Genomic DNA, 16,643 nt, shown 5'->3' with positions numbered 1-16,643 from the left:
CGAAAACCTGGCCTGCGAGACTGCAATAGAAAAAAATAAACCGGGTCTGGGTCGCTGCCACCGGCTTCCAGGAAACTCGACCAGCAAAAAAAATAAAAATAAGTCGTCTCTTAGTCTTTATATGAAGACATGACACACATGCATGCTAACCTCATATGACAGCGTATGTGCCAATTATTATTTTTCTGTTACCATGTATGTATGTATGATGTATGCCTAAAGCAATGGACATCTGACTGAAATCCAGCACCAAATTATGTGATATTTGTTTTAAGTTTATGATTGGTTTATATTAAGATCTTTGAGTTTGAGTCATTTATACCTTGCATTTTACTGCACCTCTGTAAAGAAGCATACTGTTTTACCCAACACAAGTTTCCAGTCGCAAGCAAGTCAAATTAGACAGTTTTTATACACACACAGCACACACACAGAAAGAAATGCATTTTGAAAAAACAAACAATAAAAAAAAAACACACGGAAACCAAAAGGTTATTATTATTTTTTTTAAACTGTATTTGTAAAAACAATTTTAAAAAAAAAACAAAAAAAAAAAACAGCATTCTTTTTCTAAAACAAAACACACACCTTCACATGTCAAATAATTCGTGTCACTGCACTCATAGTAAAAAGCATCAAAAGAATACTGTTGGAACTGTAAAAGTAATTTACATTTGTATTTATTTATTTTTCAAATGGATCCGGAAGCTTGGCATATCAGCAGGGACCAGAGACCCAATGTCTACCCGCTCGTCTTAAAAGCTGCGTTTAGAGTTCCGCCATTCCCAGCAGCCGCGAACCCCAAGAATGCTGCTGTGTAATAACAAATAAATAAAAAATAAAAAAAACAGAGCTTCACCGAAAAGTCTTTCAATGCCGCCAGTGAAGTTTGGTTTGGGACCAGCGATTCTCCAACTGGTCCCGTTGAAACCGGTTTCCTTGCCTCCGTAACCAGCACCCTTCCCACCTCTGTGAGGTTCACGTTTAGTACAAAACCAGCGCACCCCCCAACCAAAAGTATATTTTTAAAAAAAGTGCCATGTTATTCTGCACCGTTTCCATAAAAAAAACCCAAAAAAATACCTAAAAACGTCAGCCTGTTTTCAATTCACTATGGGGCTGAAGTGAATTAGTTTAGGCATTTTATCAGGGTTTCTGGTGAATTCAGCTTTGTTCTTGTGGTTGATGGTTTCACCAGAACCCCTTGATGCAATGATATCCTTGTAATTCACTGTCGCCCTTCTGTTTATATAATCATACTAAACTACATTGATGTAATCAAAAAAAAAAATTTGAAAGTTTGGGGACAGAAAAAAAAAATACAAATGATCAAACAAAATGACTATATATATAAAATCAATGCGAATACATGGAGAAGTTCAGTAAGACAACTCTGATTGTCTATATATTTGATTGGACACGACAGAACCGCATAGAAACACAGTTTTGGATTTCCTAAAATAGTTAAAAGGGGCAGGGATGGAAATAAGACTCCCGTTGCACAGCAGTTTGATCCATTCCTGGTTTTACTGCAAGTTTAATAAGACACACCTGAGCTTGTTGTCTAGACACACTGGGACTGATCAAGCTGGTAGTAAAACCTGGAATGGGTGACACTGCTGTGCAACAGGAGTCTTATTCCCATCCCTGAAGGGATAATCTTAGACCAATGTTTAAACAACTACAGACAACATGAAAACAAAAATGATATCGGATTGCTTACATGGCTTCTGGGAATACCAATTACAAAACAAGGTTCACATTAACAGGCTGAACGAAGCTAACTCAGCAGCTACGTGGGGAGACTCATTTCAAATGGGGACAGACAGCCAGTCTGTAGAGGAACTACTTGGGCTCTGTTGATTCGGGTAAAAGTTTTGCCCGAGACTCACTAAAAGGAAAAGGAGGGGCAAAAACACAAAATCGTACCCAACAAAGTCACCCTGAACGGAAGCCCTTTTCTGCAATTCTGAGAGGACTGAAGGTAAAGAGAATCATGTACCCAGTGCCACTGGGGCTGCAAAAGGATGCCGGGGCTCCTGTGTAAAATATAGGTGACAGGGAGAAACAGGGATGGAAACAAGACTCCTGCTCCACGACAGTTTAATCCATTCCAGGTTTTACTACCAGCTTGATCAGCCCCAGTGTGTCTAGCTAACAAGTTCAGGTGTGTCTTATTAAACTTACTGTAAAACCAGGAATGGATCAAACTGCTGTGAAGTGGGAGTCTAATTTTACAACCTTCTAGCAAAAAGGGACACACCCAGAAAGACTGCAATAACAGATTCTTTAAAAGACAACTTGTACAGACACTGGGGAAGCAAGTTCTCAAGGATAATTATTCCTATTTGAAAGTTAACGTGCCCCAGTAAGAAAATAAAATGCATTTTTCTTATGCTCTCGCTGAAACTAGTTCACCCCTTCATGTGTTTCACTCTAACATGTGCAACATCTAACCATCAAACAAACAGTGCTTGCTAAAAAAAAAAAAAGGTTTAATCACATATTTATAATATTTATATAATAAAAAAACACATAAACCACAATTCCAGTGTTTATCTTGATTTGTGTTCTTTCCTTAAACAACAAAACTATTCCTAAAAAATATAATAATAATAATAATAATAATAATAATAATAATATACTTCAGATTTATATATATATATATATAAATCATGGTCCTCTTTTTGCAGTCAGTAGTATTTTTGATTTTGGTGGCTTTGTCCCTCTGTATAAGACAGTAGTGTCACAGAAATTAATTAAAAAATAATAATAATAATTAAAAAAAACACCCTCGAGAGATATATCCAGTTGTCATTACTATAAAGGTACTCTGTCACTTTTAACAACCAAGCAAGTTCTGTAGATTTCACAGTAACCCTCCCCCAATCCCCCATCGAGAAGCACCTGTTTCCAGGCTTCATTTTTCCTTGCGATTGCTTCAGTGGGATTCCCAGGCATGACAATCGCTACTGACCTCTTCAATGTAGCGTTAGTGTTTTAAGGCCGTTTATTATGGGATAGAGACACAAGGACAACAGCCCCCAAAAATGTGCTGTGGCATTTTCATTGCAAAGTTCAGAGGAAAAAAAGGTAACGCTGTTTTGTGCTGGTCACCACATTTTTTTTTTTACAAAAGGAATGAAAAATCTCTAGGAAAAGGCAGAGAAATAGTGGTAGCCTAAACTGCTAGAGATCCAGTCTATCTGAGCTACCTGAATTCCTGTTTGTATCTCTTATTTTTTTTTTGCCCCTTCGTACATGCGTCTGTGACAGTTTTGAGGCTGCCCCAGTATCTTCCTTCAGGGTCAGTGATGTCACGTCCAGCTCCGCCCCTCTCACTGGCGGTTCTGCCTCATTAGTGGGACGATGCAGGAAGGCGGGCCCGACTTGGTCAGGAACGGGTGCTTCAGCAGCTCATTGGCTGTGGCTCTCTGGGTGGGGTCTCGAACCAGCAATTTGTCCAAGAAGCCTTTGAGCAAAGGAGAGACCTGCAACACACGACACACAGTGTCAGATAACTGCAACGAGTCTGTGAGCCAGACTGCAGAGCAACTGCTAAACACTCTGCTGGACTTAGACATGCTAAAAGAAACTGGAATTCAGTGCAATATATATTTGAAATATGTAAGTTAAATATGAAATGCCTTGTATATTAAAATGTGCAGCTCTGGATAAAGTTTTGCATCGCCCTATAGAATGAACTCATTTTGCGATACAAATGTTCTAGTTTTTTTATTACATGATGTTGAATAAAATATCAATTTTTAATGTATTTATTATAACTTTTTAATTATATCTCAATCCTAAAATTCTAGGTGATGAAAAACTTTTGGCCACAGCTGTACAGTAAAATACCCCTTCTAATGACACAGAGAGAGAGAGAGACGCGGACACACACACTCCCTCCCTCTCCCCCTGACCTCTACCCACCTTGTGAAGGTTTTTCAGTTTGGGGGGCAGGTTGTCGCGGATCATCTTCATGGCTTTGAGGGGGGGCTCGTTGAAATAAGGGGGCTCCCCATCCACCATCTCGATTACCATCACCCCCAGGGACCAGATATCCACCTGCAGGGGGCAGCACACACACAGACCAGGGGTGAACAGAGAACAGAGGGGGCGAGGGAAAAGCACACAGCAGCGTCGATAGAAGGGTACAGAAACGCTACAGTGATCATGGCAATAATCCATGTCTACCCTATGGATGGATTCCCTGACCTCAGCACCGCGTTACTGGATTATTATTATTATTATTATTATTAGTTTATTTAGCAGACACCTTTATCCAAGGCGACTTACAGAGACTAGGATGTGTGAACTATGAATCAGCTGCAGAGTCACTTCCAGCAACGCCTCACTGGAAAGACAGATCCTCAGCTGATGCACTATCCTTGCACTATGGCGCTGCTAATATGTCACTGTGGATCTAACTTGTTGCATCCTAGTTCATATTGCATTCAAGTAGTATTATTTGCACTTCCTGCAAACAACTCTGTATTTATATATTACTCTTGCGTTGTAACCCTGTATCGCCCTGTAACACGTGGATAAAGGCGCCTGCCAAATGAAAATAATAAATAACAATGGATTGATTGCTTGATTATAAAACTTAACACGCTTGAAGCCAAACTGTCCCAGTCAAAATAAGTACTTTTCTGGATTTCAGTTTGTTTTTTGGCTCTTATGTCATCTGTTTAGTGTCTGTACTGGTTTAAAAAGGGGGGGTACTGTCTGTAGGCTCTCCAGAGACGAGTGTGGTATTATTTAGCGGGCGTATTATTTAGTGGTAGAATTAGTTAGCGGGCTGTAGTGTGTCCGTTTATAACTAAGTACTAAGCTTGTCAAAAATCTCCAAAAGGACATAAATAAAAAATGAACGAATAAATGAATTACATAAATGTACTTGGGCTATTAATATCCTGACTTCAGTGAACTGGATCTTCTCAGACACAAGACTTCTTTGAAATAACTGGACTGGGGAAATTATGTGCAATCATTAATAAGAAAAACTAAAGTGAGGAAATGGGTTAGCAGTGCATGCTGTAGCCATGTGATCAGGTCAGACACACACTGCTTTAAGAGTTGACTCAGTGACAGCACACTCGTTGCTCAATAGGTGTAACTGTTTCACAGAAACTCTATCGCGAACAAAAACTCGGAGAACCCAGCTTCCCTTTTCCGTGAACACACATGGCTGCAGCAAAAAAAAACGCAACTTACTGCAGCAATGTCACCCATTCCAAGTTTTACTACCAGCTGATCAGCCCCAGTGCGTGTAGGTAACAAACTCAGGTGTGTCTTATTAAACTCACAGTGAAACCAGGAATGGATCAAACTGCTATGCAATTGGACACATTCAACACTTCTCTCCAGGCCTCACAATGTTTTAGAACCAGGGTACCTTGAATCAAGCGCATTGTTTAACGATACAAGCTGCTATCCGCTCCACTGAGGAAGAAAGACAACACGCAAGTAAAGGAAACAGGGTCACTCACCTCTGGCCCGTACGGCAGCCTGGATATGAGCTCTGGAGCCATCCAGTACGGGGTCCCGACCAAAGACTTCCTCCGCTGCACCTCTTTAGAGACCTGAGCGCAGAACCCAAAATCAGACAGCTTCACCTGGGGAGGGGACAGGAGACATTAATAAAAACAAACAGAGAGAGAGAGAGAGAGAGAGAGAGAGAGAGAGAGAACATAAGAAAGTTTACAAACGAGAGGGGGCCATTCGGCCATCTTGCTCGTTTGGTTGTTAGTAGCTTATTGATCCCAGAATCTCATCAAGCAGCTTCTTGAAGGATCCCAGGGTGTCAGCTTCAACAACATTATTGGGGAGTTGGTTCCAGACCCTCACAATTCTCTGTGTAAAAAAGTGCCTCCTATTTTCTGTTCTTAATGCCCCTTTATCTAATCTCCATTTGGTGACCCCTGGTCCTTGTTTCTTTTTTCAGGTCAAAAAAGTCCCCTGGGTCGACATTGTCTATACCTTTTAGGATTCTGAATGTTTGAATCAGATCGCCGCGTAGTCTTCTTTGTTCAAGACTGAATAGATTCAATTCTTTTAGCCTGTCTGCATACAACATGACTTTTAAACCCGGGATAATTCTGGTTGCTCTTCTTTGCACTCTTTCTAGAGCAGCAATATCCTTTTTGTAACGAGGTGATCAGAACTGAACACAATATTCTAGGTGAGGTCTTACTAATGCATTGTAAAGTTTTAACATTACTTCCCTTGATTTAAATTCAACACTTCTCACAATATATCCGAGCATCTTGTTGGCCTTTTTATAGCTTCCCCACATTGTCTAGATGAAGACATTTCTGAGTCAACATAAACTCCTAGGTCTTTTTCATAGTTCCCTTCTTTAATTTCAGTATCTCCCATATGATATTTCTAATGCACATTTTTATTGCCTGCATGCAATACTTTACACTTTTCTCTATTAAATGTCACTTGCCATGTGTCTGCCCAGTTCTGAATGCTGTCTAGATCATTTTGAATGACCTAGAGAGCGAGAGTCAAGTCAAGAGTACAGTACTGCTTTATCCAACCTTAACTCGAAAGCTACTCATTATATATATATATATATATATATAAAATTATTAAATTACACTTTATTATTTATTTCTTAGCAGACGCCCTTATCCAGGGCGACTTACAACCGTTACAAGATATCACATTATTTTTACATACAATTACATTATTTTTTTACACATTATTTTTTACATACAATTGCCCATTTATACAGTTGGGTTTTTACTGGAGCAATCTAGGTAAAGTACCTTGCTCAAGGGTACAGCAACAGTGTCCCCAACCAGGGATTGAACCCACGACCCTACGGTCAAGAGTCCAGAGCCCTAACCACTACTCCACACTGCTGCCCGTACACTTCTCTGTACTACACTTGCTATGGACTGGCAGCTGCTACAAGTCTAAGCCCTTACCCTGCCATCGTGTGTGAGGAGGATTGAGTCGCTCTTGATGTCTCTGTGGATCACGCCCTGCGCGTGAAGGACAGACAGCGCCTTCAGGACAGACAGACAGACCGTGGCGATCTGCTCCTCATTCATCCTGAAAAAAGGTTAAACAAACTGAAATCGTCAAGCCAGACTCGAGTCAGACAAGAGGAGAGCAGGGATGGAAATCAGACTCCCGTTGCACAGCAGTTTGATCCATTCCTGATTTCACTATGAGTTTAATAAAGACACAGTTGAGCTTGTTACCTTTGAACACCATGGCTAATCAAGCTTGCAGTAAAACCTGGAGTGGGTGAAACTGCTGTGCAATGGGAGTCTTATTTCCAGCCCTGTAATCCTAACTAACTCACTCATATTACTGCATACAAGAATTAAAAAAAAAACAAAAAAAAAACAAAAAAAAAACAGTGAGATGGGGTTTGCATTAGACTCCATATATAGCTCTGGCCAAAAGTTTTGCATCCCTCTACAGAATTAACTACTTTTGCTTCATAAAGTGGAGTGAAACCTGCTGAACAATGTTACGTTAACATATTGAATTGCACACCGCTTTGTAGTTTTCCCATATACCTAAGGAAAAGCTGCCAAATTAAAACATTTTACATTTCCAACCTGAAATACTGTACAACTATTATGGCTTCCGAAAGAATAAACAGTATCATTATGTAGTTTCTTTGATTATATGAAGTTAAAGAAAATCTATATTCTGTTTATACAGTCTTTTTTTTTTTTTTTTTTTTAAATGAGATCAACCCTAAAATTCTCGGTCTAAGAAAACTTTTGGCCACAGCTGTAGGCTAACAAAGTTTCGATCACAAAATAAAAGAAAGCTTTTTTTTTTTGCACAACAGCGCCACCTAGCAGGGCTCAAAGTGTACTGCTGTTCCCATCCAACATAAAAATCAAATCAAAGGGGTGGCTGTATGGAAAACGTCTGCCTTATCATCGTCTTCACAGACATTTTGAGATCAACCAGGATTTAACAAGCATTAACTGATGGTAGTCCAAGATTACTGGTGATCAGGGTCGTGAAACTCACACTAGCAGTCCTGGGGTTCAGAACTCCCCTCAAAGAAGTCTATTATTATTAATATTGAAATGATCAGGAGCCAGGAGTTTGAGCAGGGTTAGAAACCCACACTAGCCCTGCTGCTGCTGCTGCTGCTGCTGCTGCACCCAGTCCTGGGGTTCAGAATTCCCCTCAATGAAGTCTATTAATATTAATATTGAAATGATCAGGAGCCAGGAGTTTGAGCAGGGTTAGAAACTCACACTAGCCCTGCTGCTGCTGCTGCTCCCAGTCCTGGGGTTCAGAGCTCCCCTCAATGAAGTCTATTATTATTAACATTGAAATGATCAGGAGCCAGGAGTTTGCGCAGGGTGAGTGTGGGTTTCCTGTCCTCAGTACAGGATTGGCTGTGGTGGTTTTCCTCACCTGGTGTGCGTGACGATGTCAGTCAAGGCCCCGCCCTCCAGGAACTCCATGACGACCCAGAGCTCGTCTCCAACCAGGTAGCTGTTGTACATCTCAACCACATTCTCGTGGTGATAGTCCCTCATTATAACCACCTGAGACACACACACAGAGAGCATTATAACCACCTGAGACACATACAGACAGCATTATAACCACCTGAGACACACACAGAGAGCATTATAACCACCTGAGACACACAGAGAGAGCATTATAACCACCTGAGACACACACACAGAGAGCATTATAACCACCTGAGACACACACAGAGAGCATTATAACCACCTGAGACACACACAGAGAGCATTATAACCACCTGAGACACACACAGACAGCAGTATAACCACCTGAGACACACACAGACAGCAGTATAACCACCATTGTAATTGAATAATCGATCCATGCAGCACTACAGCTATGGCCAAAACTTTTGGATCACCCTATCAGAATGAACTAATTTTGCTTCGTACAGTCCAATTAAACCCGCTGAATGATGTTACGTCAACACAATGAATTATACACACCGCTTTGTAGTTTTCCCGTACACTTGCAAATGTGACATTTCGAAATCGAACATGAAATACTACTTGCTGTATTACTATGATGGCTTCGGGCAGACTTTTTTTTTTCTGCGATATCATTTTGTAGTTTCTTTGACTTAAATAAAAGATCTAAAAAATGATGCTCATATAGTTGTTTTTTTAAATGATGTCTCAATCCTAAAATTCTAGGCGATGCAAAACTTTTGGCCAGAGCTGTAATAGAGAGGAAGCAGCGGTCTCTTCACTCGTTACCCTCTGAACGGTGAATCAGCCCGATTGACACCAGCGACCCTCACCTGACTGTCGGCGCCCGATTTCGGTGGAGAGTTCGACCCGAACAATCCAATAACCGTGCAGCGTTAACCGAGGGGCGTAGACATTTAAACAGGACTGCACACCACCAAAACCAGCAATGCTGTGTGAATGACGAAACCTCCCCTCTTGCACACAACACAAGGCACAGCAGCTGTACCTCATTGAAGAGCAGCTCCCTCCTCTGCTGCTTGCGAAGGTCCATCTTCTTGACGGCCACCAGCTTGCCGCTGCTCTTGACCGTGGCGATGCACACGATCCCCGTGGAGCCCTCCCCGATCTTGATGTAGTGGTCCAGGTACGTCCGGGGGTCCCCTGGATCCACCACCATCTGGAGGGCCGCCCTGAACTGCTCATGAGACACGCGCTGGGGCTCCTTGCCGGGGGACCGGGTCTGGGGAGGAGGCGGCGGCTGGGAGGAGGAGGAGAAGGAGGGAGGCTGGGAAGGGAGGGCGCCCCCGCCACCGAATCTGGGGAGGTGTGGGTCTGAGGAAGAGGAGGAGGGGGGGGGTGTGGTGGGGGTGGGAGTGGAGGGGTGCGGCCCCAGGCCGGGGTGGGAGGAATGGTGGTCGGGTGGGATGGCCCGCAGTTTCCCCTGGGGTATTTTGCCCCCGATGCTGCCCCCGCTACCTGTTCCTCTTCCTCCTCTGCTGCCCGTGCTGGGGTTGCTGTGGCCCCTGTGGTCCCTGGTGTGGCTGGGGGGCCCGTTGTGAGAAGGGGCTTCGTTGGGTTTGCTGCTGGGCTGGTGTTTTTTTGGAGGATAAATAAATAAATAAATAAATACATACAAACAAACATTACCAAGGAGCAGACGTGTTAAGGCTGGCTCATCCATAACCAAGGATGGAAATATGACTCCTATTGCACAGCAGTTTCACCCATTCCAGGTTTTACTACCAGCTTGATTATCCACAGTGTGAGTAGGGAACAAGCTCAGGTGTGTGTTATTAAAAACTCATAATGAAACCAGGAAGGGATCAAAGTGCTGTGCAATGGGTGTCTTATTTCTATCCCATGTTTATAAAAGAAATGTATTGTTTTGGTAGAGTTAAAACATCCATTGCTAGATCGCTCCACACTTTTCTACTTTAAAAAAAAAAAAAATCAGCTTAAACTAAAAAAACTAAAAATCAAAACCCCACCACCCCCCTTACCAGGGTGCCTGCGCCCCTCCCTGCGTCGGTCTCTGCTCGGGGGTACGTATTGAAGGGTCTCCCGGTCGGCTGTGTTGTCTTGATCACCCCGTCAGTGACGGGCAGGCTGGGGGACCTGATATTGGATCCGGAGAGCGGACGCTTATCCCGGGGGGACTGGGGGCTGCTGGTGTTTGGGCCGGTGTAGCTGGACTTGGGCCTCCTCTCCTGCCCGGGGTCCCTTCTCACCACCCTGTCCTCTTCCCCTGGCTGGCTCTGGTGGCGATTCCCCCCCTCCCGGTCCTGCCTCCGGCTCAGTTCTGTTCTGGAAGGGGGGGGCGGTGGTCTGTCCCGGTTGTGGCTGGGCTCCTGCCCTCTGGGCTGCTGCTGTTGGTGTTGAGGTCTGGAGGGTCTCCTGTCTGGATCTTCCCTGCCTCCCTGTCTCTGCCTCTCCCCTCCTCCTCCCCCCTCTCTCTCACCAGGGGGTCTCGGTCTGGCTGCCTCCCCGTTTTCGTGCCCCCCGGAAGTGGCGGAGTCCCGGCGGGTTTGGGATGGGGGGCTGCCCCGACGGAGAGAGTTGGAGCGAGTCACAGACATGGTCTCGAATTCGTCCAGCAGCCATGTGAGAGACGCGCCGTCCACAGAGATCTTACTGCCGCGAACGATCGCCTGGAGAGAGAGAGAGAGAGAGAGAGAGAGAGAGAGAGAGAGAGAGAGAGATTAATATATACTCCAATTTTGGAACTAAACGCTGCTGCAATTGTATTCAGAAATGTTCATGTAAGACTGACAAGTAGTAGACAAATGTTTGACTTTGCAAGTGTTTTCAGTTTTGACAAAATGCATTAAAGTTTAAATGAAGCGTTACAAGGGTGGAAATAAGCCTCCTACTGCACAGCATTTTCACCCATTCCAGGTTTTACAGGCAACAAGCTCAGGTGCGTCTTATTATTAAACTCAGTCAAACCAGGAATGGATCAAACTGCTATGCAATAGGAGAGTCATTTCCATCCCTCATGTAACAGGATTTTTAAAAATACATCATGCAAAAGGATGCCAAATGCATAAATGAGGTCAGATATAAACAATACAATCCCCTAGGCAAGATATGTTTATACAGTAAACCCAAACACCCTGACTCTCTCTCTTTCCAGACAGACCATCCCAAAGTCTGACAGCTCTGATTTTTTCCATATTGTTTAAATGTTTGTCATAGCTTGTGATTTATATATATATTATATATATATATATATATTATATATATATATATATATATATATATATATATATATATATATATTTAAAAAAAAAAACACATGCCCACAACACTAATGGTCGGTCGGTCACACACACACACACACACACACACACACAGAGGAATGCGTCCTGCCTCTTCGTACCAGTGTGCTAAAGTTTCTGAAAACAGATATCTTGCTGAAATCTAAGCTGCTGAATTTTTTTTCTTCTTCTTCCAGGACTGGGTGCAACAGCAGGGAGAGTGTGAGTTTCAAGCCCTTCAGTAAGTAACTAACAATGCGGTTTCAAACTTTTTTTTTTTTGGAGAGGGGGGGGGGTGGGGGGGACGGGACTGCACAGTATAAAAACACACACAAGTTTATTCTTTTTAGTTCCTCGTTCTAAAAACAGCGGTTCCATGCCGTGTAATCTTCTGTGGAAAGGGCTCTTGGACCTTGCAGATACAGGGAGGCGCTGCAGCACAGCCCAAAGCATCCCAGATTTGAGTTTACAGAGTTTTGTTTAACTTATATATTGCATCCGATTAAGTTTGCAGTAAAACCTGGAACTCAAACCACTGTGCAATGGGAGTCTTATTTCCCTCCCTCTCCGCAGTACGGTATATTTATTTCCTGATTCACAACATAGACAAGCTGTTCTCTCCCTTCTCCTGGAAAAACACCAGGCAAATATCAAATCAGCCCGGGTCGGAACCCAAACACAAGGCAAATATCAAATCAGCCTGGGTCGGAACCCAAACACAAGGCAAATATCAAATCAGCCTGGGTCGGAACCCAAACACAAGGCAAGTATCAAATCAGCCCGGTTCGGAACCCCCATCCCCTTACCTTGCGGGGCTCCACGGTGGTGATGCAGGAGGCGTCGATGAGTGGTTTGGGGCGCTTGGCCGACTCCTCGATCAAGCTCTGCCATTGCCGCGGCAGCCCCACGTACTTCTGCTCGTTCTGGTCGAAGTCCGTGTGCACGCGGTGCTCAAAGTTGGACGGTGCCGAGATCTGGATGCGAAGCTTCTTCTTCTTCGTGAACATGGCGGACATCAGACCTGCAGGGGGGGGGGAAGCAGCCTGATCAACGCCCAGCAACCTCCCCCGATCGTCAGCACCCGACTTCTGCGGGGAGCTCCACCCCAACACAACAATGGGTTCCGTGCAACACTAGTTACCTTATCGCATCACTGACCTTCAGAGCGGTCTAAAGAAAAGCAGCAAATCACCACAAATCCTAGCAGCTGTTTCTTCACTTGGAATGATAAAAGTAGCCCGATTAGCATCTGTCCGATATTCCTTTGGGATACTGCCCACCAACTGCACCTCCCCTATCTTACTACACATTACAAAAGGTGTGGGTTACATTGAAAACATTCTCCCAGGCACAGCTGCGTACGAAATACTTCAGACACACAGTACCGCGAGTTAAAACTACAAACACAAGTCTCTTGTTCTATTAAAAGGATCTCAAGTGTCTGACCCTACCCTGCCAGGGAGACAAGGGCTGCAGGCTGCAGTTGGCAAGTGAATCGCTTTTTATTCGACAGGTGTGCTGTGAGTGCTGGAAAGAGAACACACCTGGCCATCACTCACCTGTGCACAGGTGTCTACAGTAAAGCATGCAGCCAGCTGACCTCTACAGCACTCGGGCTCTCTCTTAATGTACCTGGGAAGACAGGTATGGCCTCAGGTGTGGTGTTAAAAGGTGGATTACTGTTATGTGGGTCATTAACTACAGCTGTTCCTACTGCTGCTAAAGAGGGATGTCATTTTCTCCCAGAGCACTTACACTTGGGATACAGTTAGAGGGACTCTGCATCGATTCAGGAAAATAAATAAATAAATAAATTAAACAAACAAACATCCGCTGGGGTTTTAGTCTTTTAGGAAGAAAAGTTTATTTTAGTCCGATTTCAAAATGGTTTTAAAAAAGTTTCATTTGAGCAAGTTGGGGGGAAAAAAAAAGTTAGTCTCAATTTTTACGCTACACACCCTGTTGTGTTTTTGAATTTTTTTTTTTTCATGGAAATCAAAACTGTAGAATTAGAAGTCCATCCATCTTTAATTAATAAACGGCAATTAGAAGATTTTAAAAAGTAAATACAGTGAAGAAACTTAAGTAGCTCCTTTTAGAGCTGCACAAACCGATTACTCGGATAAGCGCTCCACAGGTGAGTGTCGCTGGTGTCGATCGGGGTGATTTATCATTCAGAGTGAATCGAGTGAAGAAGCAGCTGCTCTGGTTTGTGTGGGTCGCTGTTCTCCTCCACAGAGTCTCAGAAAAGCAGCGATCATCACAAACCCAAGCAGCTGTCTCTTCACTAGTTTCACTCTGAAGGGTACATTTATTTGATTAACAATTATCAAATAAATGTCTGCACAGCACTAACTCGTTTATAGAATCGATTACTTTTTGAAGAAACGGATGAAGGCGGCAGTGCTAGCTGGGCTTGTCCTATGAAGGAAAGTCACTTATTATTTATTTCTTAGCAGACGCCCTTATCCGGGGCAACTTACAATTGTTACAAGATATCAACATTTTTTTTTACATACAATTCCCCATTTATACAGTTGGGTTTTTACTGGAGCAATCTAGGTAAAGTACCTTGCTCAAGGGTACAGCAGCAGTGTCCTCCACCTGGGATTGAACCCACGACCCTCCAGTCAAGAGTCCAGAGCCCTAACCACTACTCCACACTGCTGCCCTTAGAAATGTGCTTTAAAACCTTGCCATGGTTTTGTACTTAATGCTTAAAGCTTGTAATGTGATGCAATACACTGTCGTTGCAATACGACAAATCGACGGGCGAATTCGTCATTTTTATTTTATTTTGTTATTTTCGGTATTGTCGTTGCTGTTTTTTCATTCACATTAACAAAAGAGTGCGTTGTCTCGGATTGGTTTGTGCAAGTTTACTCGCAGCCCAGGCTTTGCTGGATCACTATAGAGCAGGCGTATCAAGCTCCAGTCCTCAGGGGGGCCGCGGGGTCTCATTGTTTTCATTCCAACTTCAGCTCTCAGTTCACTTCATTGATCTGATTATTTGTTCAATTGGACAGGTTTAATATTTTTCTCAAGGTCTTTTACAGGATTTACAGAATGCACTTCAATTCTGATGCCTGGAGAAAACTGTTAAATTTGTCCAATCAATCAACGAATTAGACCATTTAATTAAAGCCAGAAGACGCTGCAGCTCTCTCCAGGAACCGAGTTTTACCCCTGCATTAGAGGCTGGCACCGTTCCTAAAAAACAGAAGCAAGAGTTTGACAAACGACATGGCGTCTGGAGACAGGACTGTGCTGCTGCTGCTGCTGCACTTCACTGTACAGAACGCCAGATGAACACCACATTCCTGCAGTGCAGCTTGCTGGAAGCCAACAAGCTTTGTTTGAAATAAGAACAGGATTGTATAGCTATGTTTACTGTATAAAAAAAATATTATTATTAGTTTATTTAGCAGACGCCTTTATCCAAGGCGACTTACAGAGACTAGGGTGTGTGAACTATGTATCAGCTGCAGAGTCACTTACAATTACGTCTCACCCGAAAGACGGAGCACAAGGAGGTTAAGTGACTTGCTCAGGGTCACACAATGAGTCAGTGGCTGAGCTGGGATTTGAACCGGGGACCTCCTGGCTACAAGCCCTTTTCTTTAACCACTGGACTATACAGCCTCCTATAATATATATATATGTGTGTGTGTGTGTGTGTGGGGGGGGGGGGGGGGGGGGGAGGGGAGGGGGGATGATAAGCCTTTAAAATCTTAAACCTTAACCCATACTTTAAAATGCAGAGGACCATGACCAGAGGACACACAGTGTGGTAATTAAGTGGACACTAAAGACAGCAGGAGGCACTTCTTTAAAACAGAGAGTGGTGAGGGGATGGAATGGGCTACCAAGGGTCACCAAGGGTTACCAAGTCAGGTTGCTGATGCTGAATCACCGGGATCCTTTAAGATCCGACTGGAGCCAAGTTTTACAAGGAAAAGTCCAGATCCCGAGACATAAAGGTGCATGTCAAATTGACAAAGACTCCATTAGATTTTTTTTTCATTGGAACAGTCATTATGAGATTACAGGGCGTGGGTTAATGTGCAGCCTAAAGACATGTTTTACCAGCCACTTGTAAATCTCATCAAAAAGTGTGTTTATTTGAATTAAAAAATGACAGTGCTGCCACAAGCATGCGTTTCCTATTCATACTGAAGCTTGCAATGTCATAAACTAGATACAGTTTAAAATAAATAGGCAAAACTAAAAATGGACACACAGAGAAACAGCCTCCACACTCCCAGAGATGATGTCCTATATATCCTAAGTTCTGAGATCAGCCAGCCACTAGGAACAGGATGAGCAATGATGGACCGAATGGGTTTCTATCGTTCCTAAATTCTTATTCTGTATTAATTATCTGTATACATTTCTCAAAAATATAAATTTACGATTGATTACAGAAAACTACATCACAATAGCAGAAAATAATGACTTTGACAAAAACATTGAATTATTATTATTTTATATATAATTTGACATATGACTGAAATAATAATTGACATAGAATAAGAAAGTTAAAAAAATCAGGAGTATAAAACAGAAATCGTTACTTTTGTTTCAGGGCTTCTAGCTGTAGACCCCTGTATTTTTTTTTTCTTTTTTAAAACACAGATCTTGTTCAGTAACACTCCCAGCTGATGCATTTTATCTTAATTTTAATAATATATAAAGAAGAAAGGTGTGTCTGTCTGTCTTGTTCCTTCATGCATTCAGACCCCGCAGCAGCCAGTGCAGCCAAACTCTGCACGGCCTCCTCTTTCATCCAGGGGAAGGTCCAGGGCTATGTTTGGATCCAAAATTTTGACCCCCACCCAGGGGTACTTTATTTAGTAACCCCATTGCTGGATCACTACAGTAGCCATCTATCTCAAATTAAAGAAACACACACAAAAAAATAAATAAA

General features: G+C 43.0%; 1 protein-coding gene across 1 annotated transcript in view; it reads right to left on the bottom strand.

The window, feature by feature from the left end:
• Positions 1-393: 393 nt before the first annotated feature.
• The window catches only part of LOC117394359 (serine/threonine-protein kinase PAK 4-like), a 26,117-nt gene continuing 9,867 nt past the window's right edge, over positions 394-16,643 (bottom strand). The window contains exons 2-9 of the mRNA XM_033992549.3: positions 12,523-12,737; positions 10,460-11,107; positions 9,466-10,047; positions 8,413-8,546; positions 6,945-7,071; positions 5,496-5,621; positions 3,934-4,068; positions 394-3,491 (exon numbers count right to left, since the gene is read on the bottom strand). Coding sequence (XP_033848440.3) covers positions 3,339-3,491; positions 3,934-4,068; positions 5,496-5,621; positions 6,945-7,071; positions 8,413-8,546; positions 9,466-10,047; positions 10,460-11,107; positions 12,523-12,732 — 2,115 coding nt within the window. The 5' untranslated portion in view covers positions 12,733-12,737 and the 3' untranslated portion in view covers positions 394-3,338. The remainder of the gene's footprint in view (positions 3,492-3,933; positions 4,069-5,495; positions 5,622-6,944; positions 7,072-8,412; positions 8,547-9,465; positions 10,048-10,459; positions 11,108-12,522; positions 12,738-16,643) is intronic.

The sequence above is a fragment of the Acipenser ruthenus genome, chromosome 30 (assembly GCF_902713425.1).
Source record: "Acipenser ruthenus chromosome 30, fAciRut3.2 maternal haplotype, whole genome shotgun sequence".
Taxonomy (NCBI): domain Eukaryota; kingdom Metazoa; phylum Chordata; class Actinopteri; order Acipenseriformes; family Acipenseridae; genus Acipenser; species Acipenser ruthenus.
The sequence above is the reverse complement of the archived record's forward strand: the minus strand, read 5'-3'. Positions and strand labels throughout refer to the sequence as shown.